The sequence below is a fragment of the Myodes glareolus genome, chromosome 26 (assembly GCF_982192425.1).
Source record: "Myodes glareolus chromosome 26, mMyoGla1.1, whole genome shotgun sequence".
NCBI classification, from domain to species: Eukaryota; Metazoa; Chordata; class Mammalia; order Rodentia; family Cricetidae; genus Myodes; species Myodes glareolus.
Genome location: NC_142051.1, coordinates 7,111,743 through 7,136,106, shown reverse-complemented (window position 1 = coordinate 7,136,106; position 24,364 = coordinate 7,111,743). Strand labels below are relative to the sequence as shown.

Sequence of the window (24,364 nt, the reverse complement as noted above, 5' to 3'; positions counted from 1 at the left end):
ACGATATATTAAGAGGTTTTTATTTTTTATTTTATGTGTATGAATGTCTTACCTGCATGTATGTTTATGTGCCATGTGTATACCTGATGCCCAGGAAGAGCAGAAATGGGCATTGGATCTGCTGGAACTGGAGTTACAAACACTTGTGAGCCATCATGTGGGGAACTGAAATAGAGTCTTAACTGTTGCACTGTCTTGTCAGCCTATACTTGTTTAATAGCTATAGACTAGATCATGCAGCATAGTCTTGGTAAGTAAGCAATTGTAAAAGAGTCACAGGAGAAGGAAAGATGGCTATTGAACCTCACCTGTAGTCTCTACTTACTGGATTCATTCATCCATTTACTCCTCTAGTTTTTTTTCTTTGCCAGAAACTTTCCCTTCTCAGATGATGCACTTTCTAAAAGTAAAGCCAACACCTGGTTCTTTCTTAGACTGTTATTATTTATCACATTACCTGGGAATACTAAGTCCTTCCTTAATGTAGACGTCAAGTTGTATCATGTAATGTGAGTCTCTTAAAATTGCCTCTAGTGTGGTAGATTTGTGTTTGCTTGGTTGGTTTTGGGTTTTTGATACAGGGTTTCTCTGTGTAGTCCTGACTGTCCAGGAACTTACTGTGTAGGCCTGGCTGTTCTTGACCTCACAGAGATCCACCTGCTTCTGCCTGCCACGTGCTGGAGTTAAAGGCATGTGCCTTCACCACCTGGCTTCTAGCTCATTTTTCTAATCTTTTAATTTTATGTTACAATCATTTTAAGTATATAAATTTATGTCATCTTTATAAGAACTAAATAACAAATATAGGATTTCCTCCCTTTCAGGTTCCTTCCTTCCTTCCTTCCTTCCTTTTTTTTCTTCCTTCTTTTCTTTTTGGTCCTAGTATCTTGCTGTGTATTAATCTATTACAGTCTGGTATTATAATACTATACACTAAATGCCAAGATGAAAGTATACATAGGTTGTTGACAGCTTAGGGGAAAACACTTCAGCAAGTTTGGAATTCTAAAGCTGGGTCTTAAAGCCTAAAGAAGTTTTAGCCAGACAAATGTAGTGGTGGATGGCTTAACGAACACATAAGGCATAAACCAGTGATGCTCTTTGGGTCTGCACGTGCAGTACTGTCTGAAAAAGGACTCCAGGGACTCTCTCTGGCCCCGTTGTCTCCTGGCAATCATGGTTGTCTTCAGACTTCTTGTGAAGTCCAACACTGTCAGAAAGGTTCATGTAGCACTAGTCACAATTAAATGTAGCTGGAAGAAATGCAGAGCCGTTGGCAGTAAGGTGTGGGGAAGATTTGGGGGCTACAAGAAAGCAAGGCATGTGCTGTCTGGTGTGTTCCAGAAGCGCCTGCTCACAGTGTCAAGGAGCTGAAACTGAGGCACAGCACATCCACTGCACAGAGATTGCTCATGGCATCTCCTTCAAGAACTACAAAACTATGGTGGAGGGAGCAGCCAGACTGCCTAGCGAAGAAAATGGAGATGCTTCATGCACATTTCATCTGGGTTCAATGGCTGGGGCGTCTCTGCGACCTTCATGGGAGCAGAGTAGAGGTCAGTGGGGGGCAAAATGGAAGCTTGGTTCAGTACAACTAAGTAACTGGTATGGGTTCAAATTTTGGAGTCTGACCCTCAGTGGTTTATTTAAGACATACGCAAGCACAGCCCAACTTGGACAAAGCTTTCCTGACAATTAATTCGATCCGTCATGCACAATACATCTGAAGGTGTGACTACACCAGGCTCATTCTCTGAAGCTAGCACTGCCCTGGTATAAAACTGGGTGAGAACCGAACACAAGTATCAATTGAAACACTTGTCCAATATCTCTGAAGAACATAGGAACAAATGTTCTCAATAAACCAGGTGGTGGTGGTGCATGCCTTCAATCCTAGCACTCAGGAGGCAGGGGCGGGCGAATCTCTGAGTTTGGAGCCAGCCTGGTCTATAGTGCAAGTTCCAGGAGGGCTACACAGAGAAATCCTGTCTTGAAAAAAACCAAGAAAACAAAAACAAAACAAAAATGTTCTCAATTAAATACAAACCAAATTTGAGAACATGTTAAGAACATCATACACCATGACCAAATATGGTTCATTCAAGGACACAGCTGATTCAGCATACATCATCAAGTTTAATAAAGTACATAAATAGTTGGAAGAACAAAAATAAATGATTATTTCAATAGATGCAGAAAAGTATTTGATAAAGTTGTCCATCCCTTCATGGTTATAAATTATAGTGATATTTTGCTTGTAATTTAACTAATAAAGCTTGCCTGAAGATCATAGTGCAGAACTAAGCCACTAGAAGCCAGGCAGTGGTGGCACACACCTTTAATCCTAGCACTTGGGAGACAGAGGCAGAGGATCTCTGAATTCAAGGCTGCCCTGGGTTACACGAGATTGGTTCTGTCTAAAAGAGAAACAGCTCACATAAAGGTGATCCCAGCACTTGGGATCATACGCCTTCAATCCCAGCACTAGGGAGGTGGACAGGAGTGATATGACTGAGTACAGAGAGGAACAGAAGGCGGGAGAAGACAGGAGCTTAGATGCAGTCTGAGGTTTCATAGAGGTAGCAGTAGTCTGAGGATTTGTAGAGACAGGATTGCCTCTTTGGTCTGAGCATTGGTAGAGGTAAGAATTCTCTAATGGTTGGCTGCTCTGCTTCTCTGATCTTTCAGCATTAGTCCCTATATCTGACTCCTGGTTTTTATAATTAAAAACAGTTAGAATTCATGCTTCATCTTAGAATTCATGGTACAATAAACTGGAAAAAAAGGACTAGAAGGAACATATTTCAACATAATTAAGGCTATCCATGACAACCGTAGAACCAGCACTATGCAAAATCGGGGGAAATGAGAGCAGTTCCTCAAAGATTGGGAACTAGGCCAGGATGCCCACTCTTTCCTTTCCACTCTTATTCAGTCAACATAGTTCTGAAAATCGTAGAGCAAGAAGCCAGGAGAAAGGAAGGAAAGAGGATACAAATAGAAAAGAAAGAAGTCAGAATATCCTGATTTGAGACGGCATGATCTTATACTTAAAATGAGACCCTAAGTATTCCACCAGAAAACTCTAGATCTGGTAGGAAACTGCAGCAAAGTACTAGTGTGGGGAGTAGAGGAAGCCGTGAGGGAAGGTGTAGAGCACAGGAGTTAGGAAGGATTGACCAGTGTGTGGCAGAAGTAGCAATGGGGACTTCTTCTTCCCAGAAGACTGCAAGACTGCTTAAATACTAAGACCTCCCACCAAGACCAGGTATGACTGACTAACCCAAACCCCTGTGCTGTTCATAGGAAACATGCAAACATCCAGCAGCTCCTGGTTGCTGCATCATACTTGGGATGCTCCAGCAGAGTGAGCATGGCCATGGCCCACCTGCTCCCAACTTGTCTGTCCTTCCTTCCCTACAAATTCCCATTTAAACACTGATGCCTTGCCATATTTTTTTTTTTTTTGAGATTTCACTAAGTTTAACTAAGACCATCTGTGTGACCATGGATTTGGAACTTGGTATACAATAGAAGATAATTGCTGTCCCTCTCCCAGAATCCATCAGTAACCAGTACATCTACAGGAAGGGGGAGGAGTGTGTGAACCTCCTCCCTAATCTGTGCTTGACTTCTCACAGGCGCCACAGATTCTGTGTAGCCTCCCCTGTACTGGCTGTGCCATGCCCAGAAGCTGGCACTTCGCAGCCCTTTCTCCCTACAGTATTCCTCTCACATCCTTTCCTCCCCATCTTCCACAGCGGTCCCTGAGCCTGAGAAGTAGGACTGTACACCAGACTGTCACTTCTCAGCATCTTGAACAGTCATGTCTCTGCATTCACAGCCATTTGCATAGAGTGGCTGAGAGTGAGTAGCATTTGTCTCTAGCTATAAATATTTGGAAGATGGCTTACCATCATTACAGATTAGCTCATCAGCAATAGCTAAGTTTGCCGCTCGATCCCAGGTGGATAATAAGATGTGGTACATAATGCCCAATGGAATTTTGTTCAGTTGTAAAGAAAAATTAAATTTTGAAATCTGCAGGTAAATTTATATGGAGGGCTACAGATAGTCAATACAGAGAATGATTAACTGTGGTATGCCCATCCCTAAAAAACACTTAAGTATCACACCCTTTCCCCACTGCACTCAGGCAAGATTGTAGAAGAGGAGGCGGAAGCATTGTAGGAACCAGAGGTCAGGGAAGGTTGTGAAAATATCCATTGCACTCAGGAGCTCTCAGTGGGTACACAGGATCAAGCCAGTCAGAAACCTCACAGGACTCAGGAAGCTCCACCCTTCAGGGAGGTAGTCTCTGTTAGGTGTCCCAGGCTCTGGTGGGCAGTCCTACACCCAGGACATAAAGACAGAATTGATTTCAACCAGTGGGCTTTGAAAGGAGGTATGAAGTTGGGAGGGGAAGAGGAAAAGGGGAAAATTGGGAGGAGTTGGAGAGAGAGTGGCGGGTTGATACTGTCAAAACAAACAAAAACAAAACATTGTATACATGTATGAAATTCTCAAAGACTTAAAGTGAAAGAATATCAAACTAAAATTCATTTGGTAGGATACGTACATATTATAAAAATACTGTTATATATTGGGTAAGTGTCAAAAATACTAAGTTAAACAGTAATTAAAAAACTAACCAAAATTTGCAGGTAAATGGATGAAAACTAGAAAGAAAAATTGTACTGCAAGAAGTAACCCAGGTTTAAAAGACAAATGCCACATGTTCTGTCTCTCATGGATCCTAGCTTCAAATCTTTAGATTTGTGTGGTTAACCTGAGGTTTCTCTATAAGGCAGTGGTTCTCAGCCATCCTAACGCTGTGACCCTTTAATACAGCTCTCATGTTGTGGTGACCTCCCAACCATAAAACTATTTTGTTGCTAATTCGTAACTGTAATTTTTCTACTATTATGAATTGTAATGTAAATATCTGTTTTCTGGTGACTTTAGGCAACTCCTGTGAAAGGTTATTCGACCCATAGGTAGAGAATTGCTGGTGTAAGGAAACTAAAAAGGGTCCATTTGGGTAGAGGTTAAGGAGGGAGGATAGCTGAACATAGATGACAGGGGAAGAATTTGAAGAATGGGCTGCAAGCAGGAATAGGACATGGGGGAGGAAAGAGATCAAGGTTGACCAAAAATAAGGATGCATGAACCCATATGGAAACTTACTGTTTATAAGGCAATTAAAAAATATTACTGAGAGAGTTAGAAGGGAGATACCTTAAATGTCTAGGTAATTTTGCTTCTAAAAGCACAGGGTTATTAAACAAAAACCCCAGTGCCAGGTGTGAGAATCCTCCTTATGAGTTGTTTGTCAGGGAGCCCCCAGAGGCACCCAAAACAATACTGGCTCTTGCCACTGTTTTTGGTTGCCCACCAGAGCTAGTTGATAAGACCTGATGGTGAAAACACACACCCTTTGGATGTGATGTATGAATGAAGCTGGCCCTGAGCTGGAAGCTTCTCTTCTGGCTAGCTACCATTGTTCTGGAAGGTGCTGTATAGACTGCTGGGGAAGAAAAGTCACCAGTGGTCTCCTCCTAGCTGAGACTTCTACAGTCTGCAATGCCAGTCTTCCAGGCAAGCTGTGCCTAGCTGTGCAATAGGGTACAACTGTTAAGGGTGAAATTGACTCTTCTCTGATTTTGAGGCCTGCTCTATAAGAGGGAATTCATATATGGTACCACAAATACCACAAGGAAAGAAAAAAGGCTGGGGTGGTTTTTCCATTTTCAGTAGTGATTATGAATGACCTTTTCCCAAATTCTCCTGAGAAAACACTTCTGATTCAGATATGCACGTGGTTGGTTAGTTAATGAGCTTTAGTTCCTTGAAAACAGCTGCCAGACTCCTAAGCTTAACACTCTCTTTACTCAGAATTCCATGCCATTTAATTTCTCTGAATGTGACAAACTTGTTTTCTCTTTTTTTGCCTTTAAGCAAGTTTTTAATTTCATATTATAAATGTAATTGCTTAATTGAATTCAGTTGTATAAATTCTAAGCTGCATTTTTGTTGCTACTTTAAAACTTATAGAGTTGGTAGAAGTTAAATTAAGATTTGGAATAAAAGTTTGTGTATTCAAGTAATTAATTTAAAATGCTCTTCCCATAATAAGAAGAATATTGCTATTATTTCAAAATGTGTTTATTTCTTGAAATTAGAGCTATAAACATTTACAGCATATACAAATAATCTCGAGTGCCAAGAAACTATGGAGGACTTGATGTATATATTTCTGCTCTATAATACAATTTATATTATTTTCTTTCTATACAACATGAAGAAATGATAATTTCTGAACTTGTGAGAATCCATGTCCTCAAAGAGTATATAGCAGATGGGGAAGGCCCCCAAAATTCCATGGTAGAAAAAGTCTGGGAAGCCTGTGAGTGAGAAGATTTTACTATCTGGAGTTCTTGAATTTTTATCACTTGTTTCTATTTGGATGTTTATTTTACATCAAAACAATCATAATAGATTATAAATATGTAGACAGATATTCCTAATTATCAGTAGATCCAGTAATTTACCTTACATGTTTTCTGAATAAAGCATTGAAAGAGAACAGCTCTGAAGTCGTGCAGCCTTTCCTAATGGGGTGTGGGACCAAGGAGCCAAAGATCACTCAGCTGTGTCTGGCCGCCATCCAGAGACTCATGTCCCATGAGGTGGTGTCTGAGGTAGGATGAAGATTTTACCTGAACCCTATTAGTAGCTTGCATGGGGAAGAGTGAAGCACAATTGCTATTTACTGTGAAGTAGGGTTATGAAAGCAAAGTAATTTAAAAATAAAGTTAGCGTTCAAGATTAAATAAATACATTTCATTGAATTCCTTGTCATCTAAGAAGGCATATTTCCGTGGTACAGGTGCTGATTTTAGCATCAAGCCAATTTTCAGTGTCAGAATAGTTATTTAATATAATTCATATTTTAAAATGTAGATTATCTAAATTGATAATATATTGCTCATAAATGTAAGTATTTTGTTTGTATCTAATTTGATGATGGAAAACAATAATAATATTTCTATGAATATATTCTCCATCATCTCTCAGCTCTGAGTTGATTCTGTGCTTCATCTTCTGATTCACAGACTGCTGCTGGAAACATAATTAACATGCTTTGGCAGCTAATGGAAAATAGCCTTGAAGAACTTAAGCTGCTTCAGACAGTTCTTGTTCTCCTAACGACCAACACAGTAGTTCATGATGAGGCACTGTCCAAGGTAAGAAACATATTTAATTGGTATTTATAATGCTTGAGGTAGTGTTTGAATAAGCTGATTAAAAGAGAAAAGCCTAGTTCTTTGGGACAAAGACCAACTAACTTCTGTGCAGTTATTTTGATGATCAGCACGGGTGTTAGAGGACGTCAGGTTAGGTTGCCGCTCCTTAGTGATGGGTAGTAGGTGAAGAAGAGTAGAAGATGTAGAGCAGGTGGAGAAGGAAGTAGGGGGAGGAAAATGCCTTGAATCCTGTTGGCTTGAGTATTTCTCTGTAATTGTTCCTTGATCCTTCTGTATTGAAGCTAATTTGCATGTATGTATTATGTAAATTAACAGTTCAAACTTGTCTCTTTAAGTGGCTAAAAACTTCTTTGAACATTTATACTGGGTAAACTTTCATATCTGGATTTTATTTTTTCCCTTTTCCCACCCTCTTTGGAATATTAATAATTCTATTATGTAGTCAGCTCTTGAAGTTCTTAAATCATGAAATATTTCTGTTGAACAGACAGACACTCTGCAAAAGCCACCAATCCAAATATTGCTGAGGATGGAATAGTTCTGAGGTCGCACACACAGAATAGCAAATTGTACCTTAGAAAAATATCAGTTTCTTAAAAAAAAAAAGTAAACCTGCATTACACTGACCTAGCCATGCCATTCCTAGGTATTTATTCAGTGTAAATAAAAATGACTGTCTTCACAGAGACCTACATTTGAATATTCACAGCAGCCTCAGTCAGAGCAGCACCAAACTGAAAACTATCCAGATGTCCCTCAACAGATAAATGGTTAAGTGTGGCCATACGGTGGAATCTCCTCAGTAATAAAAAGGAAACTCATACCAGTACACAGGACAGCACACATACACACTCCATGAATAGGGTTCTGAATGAAAGAAGCAAGACATAAACTGTAATACTTGAATCTTTTATATAAAATTGTAGAAATGCTAGATGATCAACAGTTAAAAAAAATCAATTACCCATGACTCAAGGAGAGGAAGAACTGGATGTAGAGATGCACAAGGAAATGTTAGGGGTGATAAAATGTGCACCATGATTATGTTCATTTGGGTCAGGCAGAACCCATGAAATTATATACCTTAAGATATTAAGGGATACAGCTTAGTCTATAGAGTCTTCTTAATAATAAAGTTGATTTTTATTTATTTATTTTGGTTTTTTGATACAAGATTTCTCTGTAGCTTTGGAGCCTGTCCTGGAACTAGCTCTGGTAGACCAGGCTGGCTTTGAACTTACAGAGATCTGCCTGCCTCTGCCTGTTTAGCAGGAACTAAGGCATGTGCTACCACCGTCTGGCTTCATGATGTACTTTAAAACACATTAAATTAACTACATTTGGAAACACGTATTTCAAACTTTTATCTAATTTTACATAGCTATGTATTTACTGAGACTGAATTATTTTGAAATCAATTTTTTTTAAGTTTTATTTTATAAAAGGGTAGGATTTTTAATGTCTAACTGAAACAAATTGTTTTACTTGTGGCTCATCTGACAGGCTAGTATCCATGCTCTTCAGTTTTGCTTCACACTAAGGAATTTTTTTCCTAGGCGATTGTTCTTTGTTTTCGACTCCACTTCACAAAGGACAATATCACAAACAACACAGCTGCTGCTACAGTACGGCAGGTGGTAACCGTCGTCTTCGAGAGGATGGTGGCCGAAGACGAGCGGCACAGCGGTAAAGTGGTGACATCGCTTCCTTCTTGTCTGTGAGCGGGGTCTTGGATACGAGATTTAATTTTCATTCATTTTTAGCTTTTACTCTGTGAACTAGTAATGCCCCAAAGCTAGAAAATCTACCCTCCTTTGGAGATGAATGTGCTAGTGCACATCTATAACCCTAGCTCTGCAGGACCCCAGGCTTGAGGCCAGCAAGATACAGTCTCAACACTTGAAAACTTCTACACACATGTATGGACATAGATATAAACACATGTATATAGTGTATGTGTGTATCTGCATGTATGTTCATGTGTGATGAGTTCCTTTACTTGTTTATTAACTTGGCAGATACCCTGCCAAATGCAGCTCAAGGAAGGGAGGGTTTATCCCGGTTTATCGTTAGAAGGGGTACAGCCCATGGTGGCAGGAAGGTCGCTGCAGCAGGTGTGGAAGGTGAGCACACTGCACTCGGGGCATGAATAGATAAACACTGAGTTTGGGATCACAGCTTCTGGAATGGTGCAGCTCACATTTATGATGGATTTCCCCTAATCTAGACAGTCCTTCACAGATGTGCCCTGGAATTTGCTTCTTCAGTGATTCTCAATCTTGTCAGGTTAACAACTGATATTAACCATATCAGGTGTAGTGTATATGTACACACAAACATATGTAACATATATATACACATATACACATTACTATATGACACTTAAAAAATGATGGCAATTAAAAATAAATTATTCACCTGGGCACGTTATGTTAGCACATGCCTTTAATACAAGCTCTTAGGAGGCAGAGGCAGGCGGGTCTCTATGAGATCCAGGATAGTTAGAACTACATACAGAGAGGCCCTGTCTCAAAAACCCAAGTAAATAAATAAATGATTCACTATTTTATTACTCTACCTTCCCTGACCTGACTGTTAACTCAAGTCTTTGCATTTAGATCGACCATTGTACACTGTTGGTTTTCGGGATGTTTCTGCTGGCATTGGTACCTAATTGTCCTGCATTTCTCTTTGGGAAGTACAAGTACAGTTCCAGTAGTCTGAAATGTTAGGGAATTATTCAGAATCGTGGTAAGCATAGGACAGTTTTCTAGTTTAAATGCCTTATATTCATAACTTTGATGTAATTCGTGGAGCAGTATTTTTAGCCATGTTTCTCTAAAGGCTGAAATACCATTTGCTACTTTCTATTTTAATAGAACATAGAAAAAATACCAAAACCACTTTCAATTATTATTAAATCAACACTTAAATCTTAAAGGCTGCCATAATTTACAAAGAATGATATCTTTAAAAAAAATCTATTGGGGATGGAGAGATGGCTCAGCAGTTAAACCATTGACTGCTCTTCCAGAGGTCCTGAGTTCAATTCACAAGGGCACCCAAGTGGTGGCTCCCAGCCATCTGTAACTGTTGTCCCATGGGATCTGATGTACTCTTCTGCATCAAACAAAACACCATATACATAAAGGACATACATAAATAAATGTCATCAGCAAAAATATTATTTTGGAGAAAAATATAGCCCAGCAGTAGTGGCATGTGCCCTTAATCCCAGTACTCAGGAGGCAGAGGCAGGTGGATCTCTGAGTTCAATGCCAGCCTGGTACACAGAGCAAGTTCCAGGACAGCCAGGACTACACAGAGAAACCCTGTCTTTAAAAACAAAAACAAAACAAAAACAAGAAAACAACACCCAAAACTATTACACGTGTGTGTGTGTGTGTGTGTGTGTGTGTGTATGTATGTGCATATGTAGAGGTCAGAGGATAGCTTGCGAGAATTAGCTCTTATTTTCTACTGTCTGGGTAGCAGACTCGGATCTTCAGGTGTGGCATCAGCCACCTTTGCCCACAGACTATGTCATCAGCCCAGAGAATGGTCCCAGTCATAATAGTGTTTAACAAATGCTGTGAGCAGGGCAAACCATTGCAGCTGACTCTTAGCTGGTGCAGCCGTGACTCACAGTTACAGTGGCAGGTCAAGCCGTTCATCTTTTGGGAGCTAAGAAAAGGCAGGGGAAATGGTTATATGGTGAACTTTATGTTTGATATTTATTACAGACTTAGAGATCATGTGATAAAAGAACTGACAAATAAGAGACTGGGAAAATCAAATATATAAATAAAAGTAATAAACTTGTTAAAATGTATGTAAGAAAATGGAGAGTAATTCTTACAATATTTTATATAAAATATCAATTTTTCACTTTGGAGACATAGTTATGAAATTATTAGATTATGGTTATATAAGAAGAACAAATTTTAAACTCAGCATATGATTTGCTAAGGTCATTTTGAAGTCCCTTCCATCCCTGGCCTGTTTTGATTTCAGACATAGAACCACCAGTGCTGGTCCAAGGAAACAGTAACCGAAGGTCTGTCAGCACCCTGAAGCCTTGTGCTAAAGATGCATATATGCTTTTCCAGGTATTTCAGTTGACAAACGTAATATTTGTTATTTTAGAATTTATGTCTGATATAATTTCTGATGCAAAAAACTATGAAATAGTCAGCATTTGTATTCAAGTCGTTCTAGAAGAGTGAAGAAAGACTCTGCACCCACTGTAGATCTGACTGCAGCGAGATGCTGGGGCTCACTTTAAGGAAGTGAGATTAAACTCAGAACTAGAAAAATAAGTATATTAGGGATGACTAATCCTATAAAAACATTCCTTTAGTGAGAAAAGTTTATGTAATAAATTTGCTGTCTACATAATGTAATCCGGTATACAAAAATCTTACCTGATTTGGCATGACTAAATCATTTTAAGTCCAGTAAGATTAGAAGTTTATTCTTTATTAAATAATATTAATGCTTGCCTATAGTTATCTGCTTATTGTCTATAGTTACATGCTTCTATAGAGATTTAACTGAAATCTTTTGAATGTATAATTTGTCAAAATTTGAATTACTGCTGCTTAATTTTTAAGAAAAGTAGGTTTGTTTTGCTGTAGTTTCATAAACTGTGAGTTCTGGAAGCATATTTTATTGTAACCCATGATACTGTTTACTTCCCAGGACCTTTGTCAGCTGGTTAATGCCGACGCCCCTTACTGGCTCGTAGGCATGACCGAGATGACTCGGACTTTTGGCCTGGAGCTGCTGGAGTCAGTCCTCAGTGCCTTCCCACAGGTCTTCTTACAAGTAAGCTAATCACAGAATTAGGGTTGCTTTCTCATGGGTGTTTGTCAAGTCAAGAAATAAGCATGGATTTTTTTTTTCCATGTTTGAAGATGCAAAAGCATAGCCTTGGGCTTCAAACAAAACTACTTTGTGACATTTGTTTGTTCTCTCTTTGAGAATTTAAGGTATGATTTTCTTGGTAGTATTTTTGTTCTTTTTGGACAAGGGTTTACAAGTGCAGCTGCCCCAGTCTCCTGAGCACTGGGTTATCCTCATTCTTTTCATTTAGTAATTTTCTGTTTTTTATTGGTCTGTCTTCCTCCTGTCATCTTCCTTGCCCCCAACATTTTAAAATTTTATTAGAGTAAACCTTAGAAAACGATTTAGGCAGATTTTCCCAATCCTAGAGTTGTGAAAGTAAAGCTGTTTCTTTTTCTCTCCATCTCTTTTTTTTTTTTTTAATGTGCAAGGCTGTTTTGCTTGAGTGTATGTTTGTGTACCACATGCATGCAGTGTCCATGGTGGCCAGAAGAGGGCATCAGCTCTATAACAGGAGTTAGATATGGTTGTTAGCTACTATGTGGGTTCTGGGAACCAAATCTGGGCTCAAAATCTAAAATCAGAATCAGAGCCAGTGCTCTTAATCAGTGAAATTATCTCTCCCACCCCCCAAATAAGCCTTTTCTTAACAGAATCTTCTTGAAATATTTCCAATTTGTGTTTAGTCCATTTAAGAACAGTGCACATTTCAAGCCTTTAAGTTATGGTAAGAGCTGCATGAGACCTTACTGATTGGCAATGGTCAGATTCTGGGAGAGGGGCAGGTGTCGCATCCAGTTGTATACTCAGCAGTGAGTGTCCAGTCTCTAATTGATATTTTCAAACCAGAGCACACAATTGGTACTAGTTAAAAGTCTTTGGGGAACAAGCAAAAGAAAAAGCAATGAATATGGGAAAGAGATTTGTAAAGAGAAGGAAGGGAGACTTATTGAGGATAGGAGGGAATAAGCAAAGGTGGAGGAGCGTGAGCAGACTGCGTGATGTCCGTTCTAAAGTTAGCATGGCTATGCTTGGAAGGATGCTGCAAACTAAGTGAATTCTTCTTTTCCTTTGCAAACAGCATCAGGAATTCAGTTTCCTCCTCAAAGAAAGAGTATGCCCTCTTGTGATCAAGCTCTTTTCTCCAAATATAAAATTCAGACAAGGTTCCAGCACTTCATCTTCTCCAGCACCAGTTGAAAAACCGTATTTTCCCATCTGCATGCGTTTGCTGAGAGTGGTGTCTGTTCTGATCAAGCAGTTTTATAGCCTTTTGGTAAGTGTTAGTTTGTACATGTAACTGCATGCAGTGTGTGTTAGCGACTTGTCTCTCTGACAACTTAAAGCAGGGAAAGCTTACTCTTTGGCTCAGGTTTCACAAGTTTTGATCCTTAGCCAGTTGATTGGATTACTTGGAGCCTGAGTTAGGCAGAAATGTCAACGATTGTGGGGGATGTCACAAAGGCTGCTTACTTTACAGTAGCCAGGAAGCAGTGACCATACTTCTGATCTCAGGCCTCCTCCATCTCCCCTGTTTATTCCATCCGGGTTCCCAGTTTTTGTTAGAGGTATCACCCACATGCAAGGTGAACTCTCCTTAGTTAATTCTCTTTGGGATTCTCATACGTGAACCCAAATGTGCACGCCATGAATGCCCTAGGTGTTTATTCAATCAAGTTAGCAGTAGAAATTAAGCATCAGATTGTTTTTTGATAAAACATATATATGTTAGAATATTATATATATGCATCTTTAACTGTATAAGGCAGTGAAGATGATTCTGGTACAGTTTGATTTTGCTGGTGCAGGAGAATTATCTGTATTCTGTCAATCATATTTAAATAAAACGCTGATTGGCCAGGCAGGCAGTATAGGCGGGAAAGCCAGACAGGAAGTAGGGGTGGAGCAAAGAGACTGAGAGTATTCTGGAAGCAGAAGCTCTCTCTCAGCCACTCCTGCACAGACCACCAGAGAAGCAACATGTAACCTGCCCAGCTGAAAAAGGTACCAAGCCATATGGCTAACATAGATCGAAATAATGGGTTAAGATAAGTCATAAGAACTAATAAGTAGCCTGACCTAATGAGCCAATCAGTTTATAATCTTATGGAGTCCTGTGTGTGATTTTCTTTGTTGCTTGCCGGCTGTTGGGGTACCAGGAGGGACAGAAACCCCAACAAGCTGGCCCTCATGTTACATATGGCGCCAACGTGGATTTTTCTTTGTTGCTTGCCGGCTGTTGGGGTACCAGGAGGGACAGAAACCCCAACAAGCTGGCCCTCATGTTACATTTTGCTTCCATGATTCCTGCCAAGCATTCTAATACTAATGCTTTTGTACATTGAAAATAACAAATCATAATAGTATTATGAAAATATGTCTGACCTCCCACACTCCCACACATGGTCTCAGGGAACCCCAAGGTGTTCAACAACCACTTTGTTCCCACTATTCACTAGCTCAGCTTTTCAGGTTGCTGAGAGGCGAAGGTGAGTGATTGTCAGTTAGTCTCTTCAGGTACTAGAGGAGTAGAGGAGACTGAGTTAAAATATATCCTGTACTTTACTTTCTTTAACTTCTGACCTGAGTACGTCTTTGTCTTTTGGATCACTAACAGTGTCTGCCCAAATCCATTTTTCTTAAGGTGCCCTTAAAGGGTTTATAAGAATTAATTAATTTTTAACTTAAAGTGGCTATCATATCTCTATTCTGACCTTGATTTCCTTTAGGAAGAAAAGAATGGGTTTTTAATTACGTATCCAATTTAATCTTTCACCTTTTTTTTTTTCTTTTTCTTGAGGCAGGGTTTCCCTGTGTAACAACCCTGGTTGTTCTGGAACTCACTATGTAGGCCAGGCTGGCCTTGAACTCACAGAGATCAGCCTGCCTCTGCCGTCTAAGTGCTAGGACTAAAGATGTGCACCACCACGCCCAGCTCCCTTTCACTTAATTGTTAATTACACTTTTTTTGTGTGTTTCTGGTGTATTCTGTGAGTGTATATGTTTTCTGTGCGTGTGTGCAGGTCAGAGGTGGGCATGAGATGTCTCCATCAGTGTCTCTCCACTTTACCTTTTTTTAAAAAAATATTTATTTATTTATTATGTATACAGTAGTCTTTGTGCTTATACGCCTGCAGGCCAGAAGAGGGCACCAGACCTCATTACAGATGGTTGTGAACCACCATGTGGTTGCTGGGAATTGAACTCAGGACCTTTGGAAGAGCAGGCAATGCTCTTACCCTCTGAGCCATTTCTCCAGCCCCCTCCACTTTACCTTTTGAAAAGGATCTCACACTGAACCTGGGCTTCAAAAATTTGACTAGGCTGGCTGCCCACCCATCTCTTGGGATCCACTTGTCTCTACCACCCCAGTACTGGGGTTACAGACATCACATGAGCCACTGCACCCTGCTTTTTTAATGTAGGTACAGGTGGTTGAACTTGGGTTTTTCTCAGAAAGCAGTGTATTGACTCAGTTACCTCACTAGCCCCAATGTTTCACTTCAGTGCTAACGTTTCTCTAAAGATTTGTCACTGACAAACCCATTAGCACTTAAGCCAGTGGTTGCCATGTGTGCTTGATGTTGTCAAACATTTATCTGATGTTTGAACTTCCACCTGCATAATTTTGGCTTTTGTAAGACAGGATTTTCTATACCCCAGACCTGTAGATAATAATTTCCTTGTCCCACATCCACTGTCAAATAATCACTCAGAGACTCATATTAATTATAAATGCTTGGCCAATAGCTCAGTCTTATTCCTATCTCTTACAACTTAGCTCGTTTCTATTACTCCATGTATTGCCACATGGTTCATGTCTTTATCTGTCCTCTAGCATCTTGTTTCTTGGGTGGCTCACTGGTGTCAGCCTCGACTCCGCCCTTCTTTGAGTCCTCAGTTTGGTTGTCCTGACTAACTTTATCGTGCCTTGCTATAGGCCAGTCAGCTTTATAGTTAACCAATGAGAATAATGCATATTTGCAGTGCACAGAGGATTATCCCACAGCATTTTCCCTTTTCTGTCTAATCAAAAAGGAAAGTTTCAACTGTAACATAGTAAAATTATATACAATAAAAGTTATCAAATCTTTGCATTTGACAAAGTCAGAGAAAACATTTAATTATCCATCCTATCTTGATGAGTCTAAAGTTTTATATCTAGTTTATCCTTTCATCAACTAAGAAAAATTGTAACTCTGACTATCTAGTCTTCGAGTCCATCAAAGACACCAGAAGGATGAAGTGTTATCTAATGCCTTGACAGTCACCCAAAGTTTCTCTGTATGTTGGAGCATCTAACTTTGGCCTATAGGCCTACTATATTTGATAAACTTTCCTGTGAAGCAGGGAATTCTGAAGGACCATCCTGCCTTGTCTTGGCAAAGTTTGACAGTTATATATCTTGTGTCCTGCTTGTCCAGCTTAGACAATTAGCAATTGAGGCAAGGGCAGTTTCTTTGCGCATATGGCTAGCTTTTGCCATAGAGAAAAAAAAAACTCCATATGGAGTTTCTTCAGTGCCTGTCTTCTTCTCTGGATACATTGGTGCTGTCAGGAGCAGATGTGTCTCATTGTCATGAAAAGTCTAAGTTATTAAAACATTTTAAATGTCATATTCTGTAGGTCTTTGAAATGTTTGAAGAATACCTATCTGAAATATATCTCTGTATACATAAGATGACTATAAGTTTGACTATTATAGATGACTATTAATCTGTATTTCTTAGTTATTTACTACATTTTAAAATGAGTTGCATAAACATAATACCTTAAAAAAGGGTAGAAATATACATATAAGAAGATTAACTTTAAATTTGTATCAGTAAACCAAAATCCATACCAGTGGAAAATATTTTGAGATTAACTGTTGTTTTTTTTCTATTAAAGTAGATTTGATAATCTACTCTCTTTTTTCTATCATAATAATCTACCTCCCTTTTTTTTGCCTTCTCTTGGGAAGTTGCTTCTCTTATCCTTATGGTTACATCCTACTTTTAAGCACCTAATAAAGATACTGGGAGGCATTAGAAAACACCAGTAGCTAAGGCTTGGCACTAAAATACTTTATTTCTGGCTGTCCTAGAATTAGATATGAAGACCAGATTGGCCTTGAATTCGCAGAGATCTAACTGTCTCTCTTTCCTGATTGTTGAGGCTAAAATCTTGAAGGCTACTCTATTTCCCCAGTTTCTTGCCTCCTTTTGGGGCATCCACAGCCAAAACATGCGCTACTAGCTGCACTCACCAGGAGTCCATTTGACTCAGTAATCTCAAAGTCAGCGTTGTTTTACCTTCCAGACAGAGAAGTAACAGGAGTAGTTCATTTACCTTTATCTTGGTTCATTTTGTTTGTCACTCAGTAAATCATGGATGGTTTAGCCATTGTCTTTTATATAGAGAAGTTGTTAATAATACAGTCTGCGGTGGCTAAAGCACTAGGCCCTGTGCTAAGTGACTCGCCTGCCTGTGTCTGTGTGTCCGTCAGCTGCTGCAGGTTTCTCGTTGTTTTTCCGTTCTTTTGTTTTTTGAGACAACAGGTCTTGCTGTTGTAACCCAGGCTGGCACCATCACACTAAACTGCCCCTTTGCTTTTTAGGAATCCAGTTGTATAACATGTAGAGTATTACTGAGGTGCAGATCATACATCTGCGGGCAGTTTGTAGGACTAGAGACAAGATGTGTACCATGTTTTCCAAAGCCAAGGGTTGGAACTCATCAGTGCTGCAGAAAGATGTTCGAGAAGCTGCAGCTGTTTCCATCTAACTCTTCTTATATACCATTTTATCCCAGTTAAGGTGATTTGACAGCATTATTATCATTTTTTTTTTTTTTGACTCAACGAAATGTTTAAACCTCCTGTTCTTTTTAGGTAACCGAGTGTGAAATATTTCTGTCACTGCTGGTGAAGTTTCTGGATGCAGATAAGCCACAGTGGCTTCGAGCTGTTGCCGTGGAATCGATACACAGGCTCTGTGTGCAGCCTCACTTGTTAAGGTAAAGTCTTCTGTCTGATGGCTAGCTTGATTACTGCTGAGTTTAGAAGAGCGCTGTACCTATTTGTAAGTGTTAGCGATGCTTCTCAAAGAAAATGGTGTTTGCGTGTTTGCCACACCAGGTGAAAGCTTGGGAAATGATTGCCATCATCTGCTAAGCAAATACAGCCAGTATTATTTTTATTTATTTATTTATCTTTGTTTCCTTTTGAGTTGAATCTAAACCCTTGTCTCTATCCAAATTAGAGAAACCACTCAGGTGTGATGGGTAACACCAAATATAGGATTGTAATAGTAGCAATCATTTATATTTACTATATAAAATGTGAATACTATAATACAGTCAAATGCCTTTCCAGAATGTTTAAAATTTCTTCACAGGTCATTTTGTCAGTCGTATGACATGAAGCAGCATTCCACCAAGGTCTTCCGTGACATTGTGAATGCGCTGGGGTCTTTTATTCAGTCTTTGTTTCTCGTCCCTCCTACTGGAAACCCTGCTGCAGCTAACCAAGCTGGTAATGTCGTGTTCAGATTTGTCTTCATTTTTCTCCCTCTGTCTCCAATACTTACTGTTAGGAGAGAAGTCTGTATCTGTACAAACTGGAAACACCAGAGTGTGCTGAGAGTAAAGAGTTTTTAAATATTAAAGAATAATTTGACCATACCACGGCAAACTAGTTTATTTTTGAAAAAGTCTTTGTTGGATCCTTTTAAAGAGTCTGGACATTTAATCTTTTAGGACGTCTTTTCATCTCTTAGTAGAAGTTGTCTAACATGATCTGAGTTTGTTTGGAAATCAGTATGGCTTCTCTTTCCTCTGTGTGTTCACTGTTACTTTGAACTACCTGGTGAATGGCCTTTTAGCTCTTCATTCTCACTTTCCAGAAGAAGTCTAAGTTTGTTCTTATAACTGTGTATGTGTTTTATATGTGCAGGCACAGACCGGTGTGTGTATGTAGGCCAGAGGTCAACCTTGTTGTCATTTCCTAGGACTGTCCTTCTTGTATTTTGAGAGGTTTTTTTTTTGTTGTTGTTGTTTTTTTTTGTTTTTGTTTTTGTTTTTTTTACTGGGACCTGGGGCTCATTGAGCAGGCGGGTCTGGCAGGTTAGCAAGCCAGTGGGATCTGCCAATTTCTGTCTCCCCAGTGCTGGGGTTGTAAGTGTGCATCACCAAGCCCAGGTGTTTTGTGGGTATTGGGGTGTAAACTCAGGCACTCCTGTATATCCATCAGTTTATTCATATTGGAGCTGCTCTGTTAAGTTGCTGGGGTTTGTTCATTTACTATGGTTCAGTATAAACTAGCTTCCACTATTTTCTTTGGGACATATGTATAAATCTTATATGGTACTGGGAGCAAACGCAGGTCCTCATGCTTATGTGATAAACACTTTACCAGTAGACCTAACTGCCTAGGCTCTTTAGTAATTTTTATGTTTAAAATAATTGTTGTAAAGGAATAGGTTCTCTGGGTAAAAGAGAATTATGAACATCTTTTATAGGTGTTACACTTGTTTTCATAACATAGTCTTTAAAGTCTGAGTAGGTGTTGGAATTTGTTGACTTATAATCAACCAATAAATTGATATCTTTGCTTTTCCTCCTTGTCTAATAGGAAACAATAATGCTGGTGGCCCAGTCTCAGCGCCAGCCAGCTCAGGAATGGTGGGGATTGGTGGAGGTGTTACTCTGCTACCAGCATTTGAATACAGAGGAACTTGGATACCTATCCTGACTATTACAGTTCAAGGCAGTGCGAAAGCCACCTAGTAAGTAGTGTCAACATTGTTTTATAATAAATAGTACTGATGATGATATATAAAATACTTCTGTGTAGATTATATTAATGTCGCTTATACATTTTGGAGCTTTCTTTTGTTATGTTTTAAGGATTTTAATCAGGACTGAATTTTGTTTTCTTCTTTTTGTAGGCTGCTAATAGCATTATAAAGCAGAAATATGAATTTATCTACCTAAGAATTGACTTGGTTGTTTATGTAGCTTCTTAGTTAACTATATGACTTGATTTTTAGACCTCTTGGACATAGCTCTTCCAAAATTAATTTCCCTTTTTGGCAAATTCATCTTTCTTTAAACTAATTTTTCCAGTGTATGAGATGAAAATTGTTGTATAGCTGAATTTCAGGACTCTGTGTGTGAGAAAAAGTATTTTCAATATTTAAGAAGTCAGTGAGATCCGTTTCTCTTCTGGTTATTTCTAGTCATCATGTTTTATTGCAGCAAAAAGACCAAACTAGAAGGACATGTACTTTAGGGCATGTTGTCCACAGGGTCTGTGGGAGCTGCTGCTCTGTAAGTTCTCCTTCTCCTGCTGCAGACTGCAGGGCACAGGGCTTTAAATTCGGACAGTCATTTCACCTCATTTTTTGACTTTTTTTTTTTTAGTATTATATCTAACTATTGCATAATCTTATGAAAGTTTATGCTTATGTCTCTAGGAGTTTTGTAATTTCTTTTATATTTAGATCATTGATTTTTTTGAGCTAGTTTTATATACTAGAGGTAGGATCTAACATCTCTTTTTCTCTGGGTATGAATATAATTAGCCCAATGTCATTAATTCTTTTCAGTTGAATTACTCATTCTTTGTGTTGTTAGCTTGAGAAGGAACCATTTGGAGGGATTTAGAACTATAATTCCTCATTTGTCCTAATTTAGAACATAAGATTTATTGTCTTGCTTTCTGAACAATTCCTCCTATGTAGTAGATTTGAACTTCACACAGATGTCCTTCAGTGTTATTTGCACATTGGCTGTCTCTGAGGTCACTAATGACCTGGATATCTTAGTTATATTTTCTCTGACGTAAAATCATCTTCCTCTTTGTATGTTATTTTGTTTTATTATATTATTTTTTATGACACTTTATCTTAAAAGTAAGAGTTTGAGAAGCATTGTACTGTTTTAATATATTTTATGTTAGTTTTTATATTGCATATCAAAAGTAGTGAAGATATCAACACATCTCAAAAAGAAGTTATGGTAGCAGTCAGTCCTTCATTTTTATATTCATTTTTTACGTTAAAAAATACATTTATTGTTTGTGTGTGCATACATGTGTGCACCATAACACGTGTGGAAATTAGAGGACAGACAGCTTGTAGGAGTCAGTTTCCTCCTTCATTGTGTGGATCAGGGGATCAAACTCAGATCATCAGACTTGGTAGTGAGCACCTTTATCCCCTGAGCCATCTTCAGCCTTTCTAATCAGTTTAAAACACTGAAGGGAATCCTGCTCCAAATCAAACAAGCTCAGGAATATCCCTTTATTTTGTCTTCCTGTTAGTAATTTTTAGAGTCTACAACTTATGGAAATAGCTTTCTATGTTTTCTTTCCTGTGTCTTTTCATTAGTGCCTTAATTTTTTTGTGATTTTAGCCTAGAAATGCTGGACAAAGTGGAACCTCCAACTATACCAGAAGGCTATGCTATGTCTGTGGCTTTCCACTGTCTGTTGGATCTTGTCCGTGGAATCACCACTATGATAGAAGGAGAGTTAGGAGAGGCTGAAACCGCGTGTCCTGCTGTCATTGAAGAAACACACTCTGAGTCATCAGAGCAGCGGGACGTGCAGTCAGGGTCGGACCAGGCAGATAAGGAGACAGGTATGCTATGATTCTCTGCCTGCCTTAGTTACTTTTCAGTAGTTTGAAGTTTAGGGAGAATATAGAGATATGTTCCTGTGTTATCATTTGCCTTTACTGCCCAGTTATTAATACTTTATCATGTTGGTATTACTTTCCCCTTTATTTGTATACATACCACTATCTTCTTTTCTGAACTGTTGAGAGAGACCACTTGTTCGTTTGCCCAGAACCAAAACAATCACACAGAAACTGTATTAATTACAGCACTGCTTGACCTATTAACTTATGCATATTTCTATCTCACTCTTATTCCTTAAATTAACCCATTTCTATTATTTTATATTTTACCATGAGGTTCGTGGCCTACCAGCAAGGTTCTGACTGGCAGCTTGTATCTTTTGTCTTTTCCCTTTGGTGGCTCCATGGTGTCTCTGTGACTCCACCTTCTTACTCCCAGCATTCAGTTTAGTTTCCTCTGCCTAGCTCTATTCTGCCCTATCATAGGCCAAGGAAGTTTATTTATTTATTAACCAATAAAAGCAGCACATAGACAGAAGGACCTCCCACACCACTGAACTATTTGAGATTAGGTTCTAGACAGGATGTCCCACTACCCCTTACTATTTGGATATGCATTTCTAGAACTGATTATAGTTCTCCCCATTCTGATGCAGTTACTAGCAGAAATTAGGGTCAATCCAATATTTCATCTAAGCCCTGATCTCATATAAATTTTTGCCAGTTGTCACAGTGTTTTTCCTTGTGCTTCCTTGTTTGTTGAATTTATTGCTGTATATGAATATTTTCCTGCACTGTAGAACACAGTTCTTTAGTTCTGGTTTTATATGAACTTGAAATTTTAGAAGGATATATCCCAAATTGTTTTATTCATTTCTAAGATTAGGACAGGGCACTTACTGTGTTTAATTTAGCTTCTGATTTGATTTATCAATATATGTGGAAGCAAAAATACCAATTTGTCTCATTTTTGGAAATGTTCACTTTTGAATAAAGCTGGATTTTTACTGACTCCAAGAATTACATTCAATCACTGTTGGTTTTAGTGTGGTGCTCAGATAAGGCTTGTGAAGCTGGGCGGTGTTCTTTTGACATTTCTGATGCTTTCTTGGTACCCTTGCAGTGTAACACAAGTTCAACCCTCATCTCAGGTATTTTTTGTCCAGCCAGGTGACGGTCAGTTTCTAGGCGCCCTGAGATAGTACTGAGACTGACATGTGGGCAGTAAATGTGCTTCTTGCTTCTTGGCGAAGAGGCACACATACCGCAAATCTGGATTTGAAAATGTCTGCTTCCTTATATAAAGGCATCGCCCAAGTCTCTGTAGTCCTCATTCATTTCTTTTTTTCTTTTTTGTTTTTTATCGAGACAGGGTTTCTCTGTAGTTTTTGGTGCCTGTCCTGAAACTAGCTCTTGTAGGCCAGGCTGGCCTCGAACTCACAGAGATCTGCCTGCTTCTGCCTCCTGAGTGCTGGGATTAAAGGCGTGTGCCACCACTGCCCGGCTCCTGATTCATTTCTACATGATCAATTTTAACTTTATATATTTCTAAATCCCATCTCCAACAAGGAGGTACCCAGTGCCATTTTATTCCTGTGTTTACTTGCTGGATGCTCAGCACATCTAACAGTGTTCTAGCTGAGCAGATAGTCTAGACAGTAGTCTGCACTAATTTCCAGCTGATCACACAGAGGACAGTTTGGTCTATTGAAGGCTTAGAGAAGAGGAAATGACATTATGAATTTTTTAAAGGTATTAGTTAAATTAGGTATTGAAGTGTCTTGTAATGCATAGTTTTAAACAACTTAACTTTAAGAGTTTTTTATTATGAAACTATCACAGCTTCTATATTTTTGTTATTTGGATATTTTAAATATTAGTGTTTGGTATCTAATAACCAAGCTGTTACTAGACTGTTAAATTTTATAGATTGACAGTTCACTGTAGCAGGTATAGCATGATTGAATATTGTATTTCTTTTGAAGTTAGTAGAGCCGTTTGGGAAGAGATGGTGAGTGCCTGCTGGTGTGGTCTTCTCGCTGCACTCTCCCTCCTGCTCGATGCCAGGTACTACGTCTTTGTAAGTTTTATGGCACGTCATTGCAGTTAACACCAACACTAAATTTAATTTCATTTGTCCAGAGAATTTATTTCCTATCTGTAGTTTTCTATATGATTTTAGTGCTTTGTTGCTCATTTTTCATTTCTTGTGCATTATTATAATTCGTGTGCACACTGCCATGATGGAGTTATTCCCATCGTCACCTCAGCATTTCTTTAAGAATGTCACTCTCTGTCACTCCCTCTTGGAGCCATGTTTACTCTGAACTCCCACTGGAATTGTCACAGTGCTTTAATCAGAAATACATTTTCAAATTACAGAACACTTGTATCATGCTAAGCCTTGCCACTGCTTTTGCAAAGATGATAATTTGCTTGATGCTTCTCTCGGAATGAACTGGTTTTAAGATATTTGATGCAGGGGTGGTGGTTCATGCCTGTGGTCCCAGCACTTAGAAGTCTGAGGAAGCTGAATTGCACTGAGTTTGAGGCAAGCCTGGATTACAGACCCTGTCTCCAAACAAATAAATAAAATGTTAGTTAAATCTTTAAGTTCTCTATCTTTTT

General features: G+C 39.0%; 1 protein-coding gene across 2 annotated transcripts in view; it reads left to right on the top strand.

Annotated features, from left to right (window-relative positions):
* Mon2 (MON2 regulator of endosome-to-Golgi trafficking) overlaps nucleotides 1-24,364 on the top strand; it is a 77,792-nt gene that overhangs the window by 12,190 nt on the left and 41,238 nt on the right. For both annotated transcript variants that reach the window (XM_048418758.3, XM_048418757.3), the window contains exons 3-13: nucleotides 6,574-6,701; nucleotides 7,116-7,247; nucleotides 8,825-8,954; nucleotides 11,283-11,377; nucleotides 11,970-12,095; nucleotides 13,195-13,389; nucleotides 17,986-18,110; nucleotides 18,491-18,627; nucleotides 19,726-19,879; nucleotides 21,510-21,736; nucleotides 23,722-23,803. In XM_048418758.3, coding sequence (XP_048274715.3) covers nucleotides 6,574-6,701; nucleotides 7,116-7,247; nucleotides 8,825-8,954; nucleotides 11,283-11,377; nucleotides 11,970-12,095; nucleotides 13,195-13,389; nucleotides 17,986-18,110; nucleotides 18,491-18,627; nucleotides 19,726-19,879; nucleotides 21,510-21,736; nucleotides 23,722-23,803 — 1,531 coding nt within the window. The remainder of the gene's footprint in view (nucleotides 1-6,573; nucleotides 6,702-7,115; nucleotides 7,248-8,824; nucleotides 8,955-11,282; nucleotides 11,378-11,969; nucleotides 12,096-13,194; nucleotides 13,390-17,985; nucleotides 18,111-18,490; nucleotides 18,628-19,725; nucleotides 19,880-21,509; nucleotides 21,737-23,721; nucleotides 23,804-24,364) is intronic.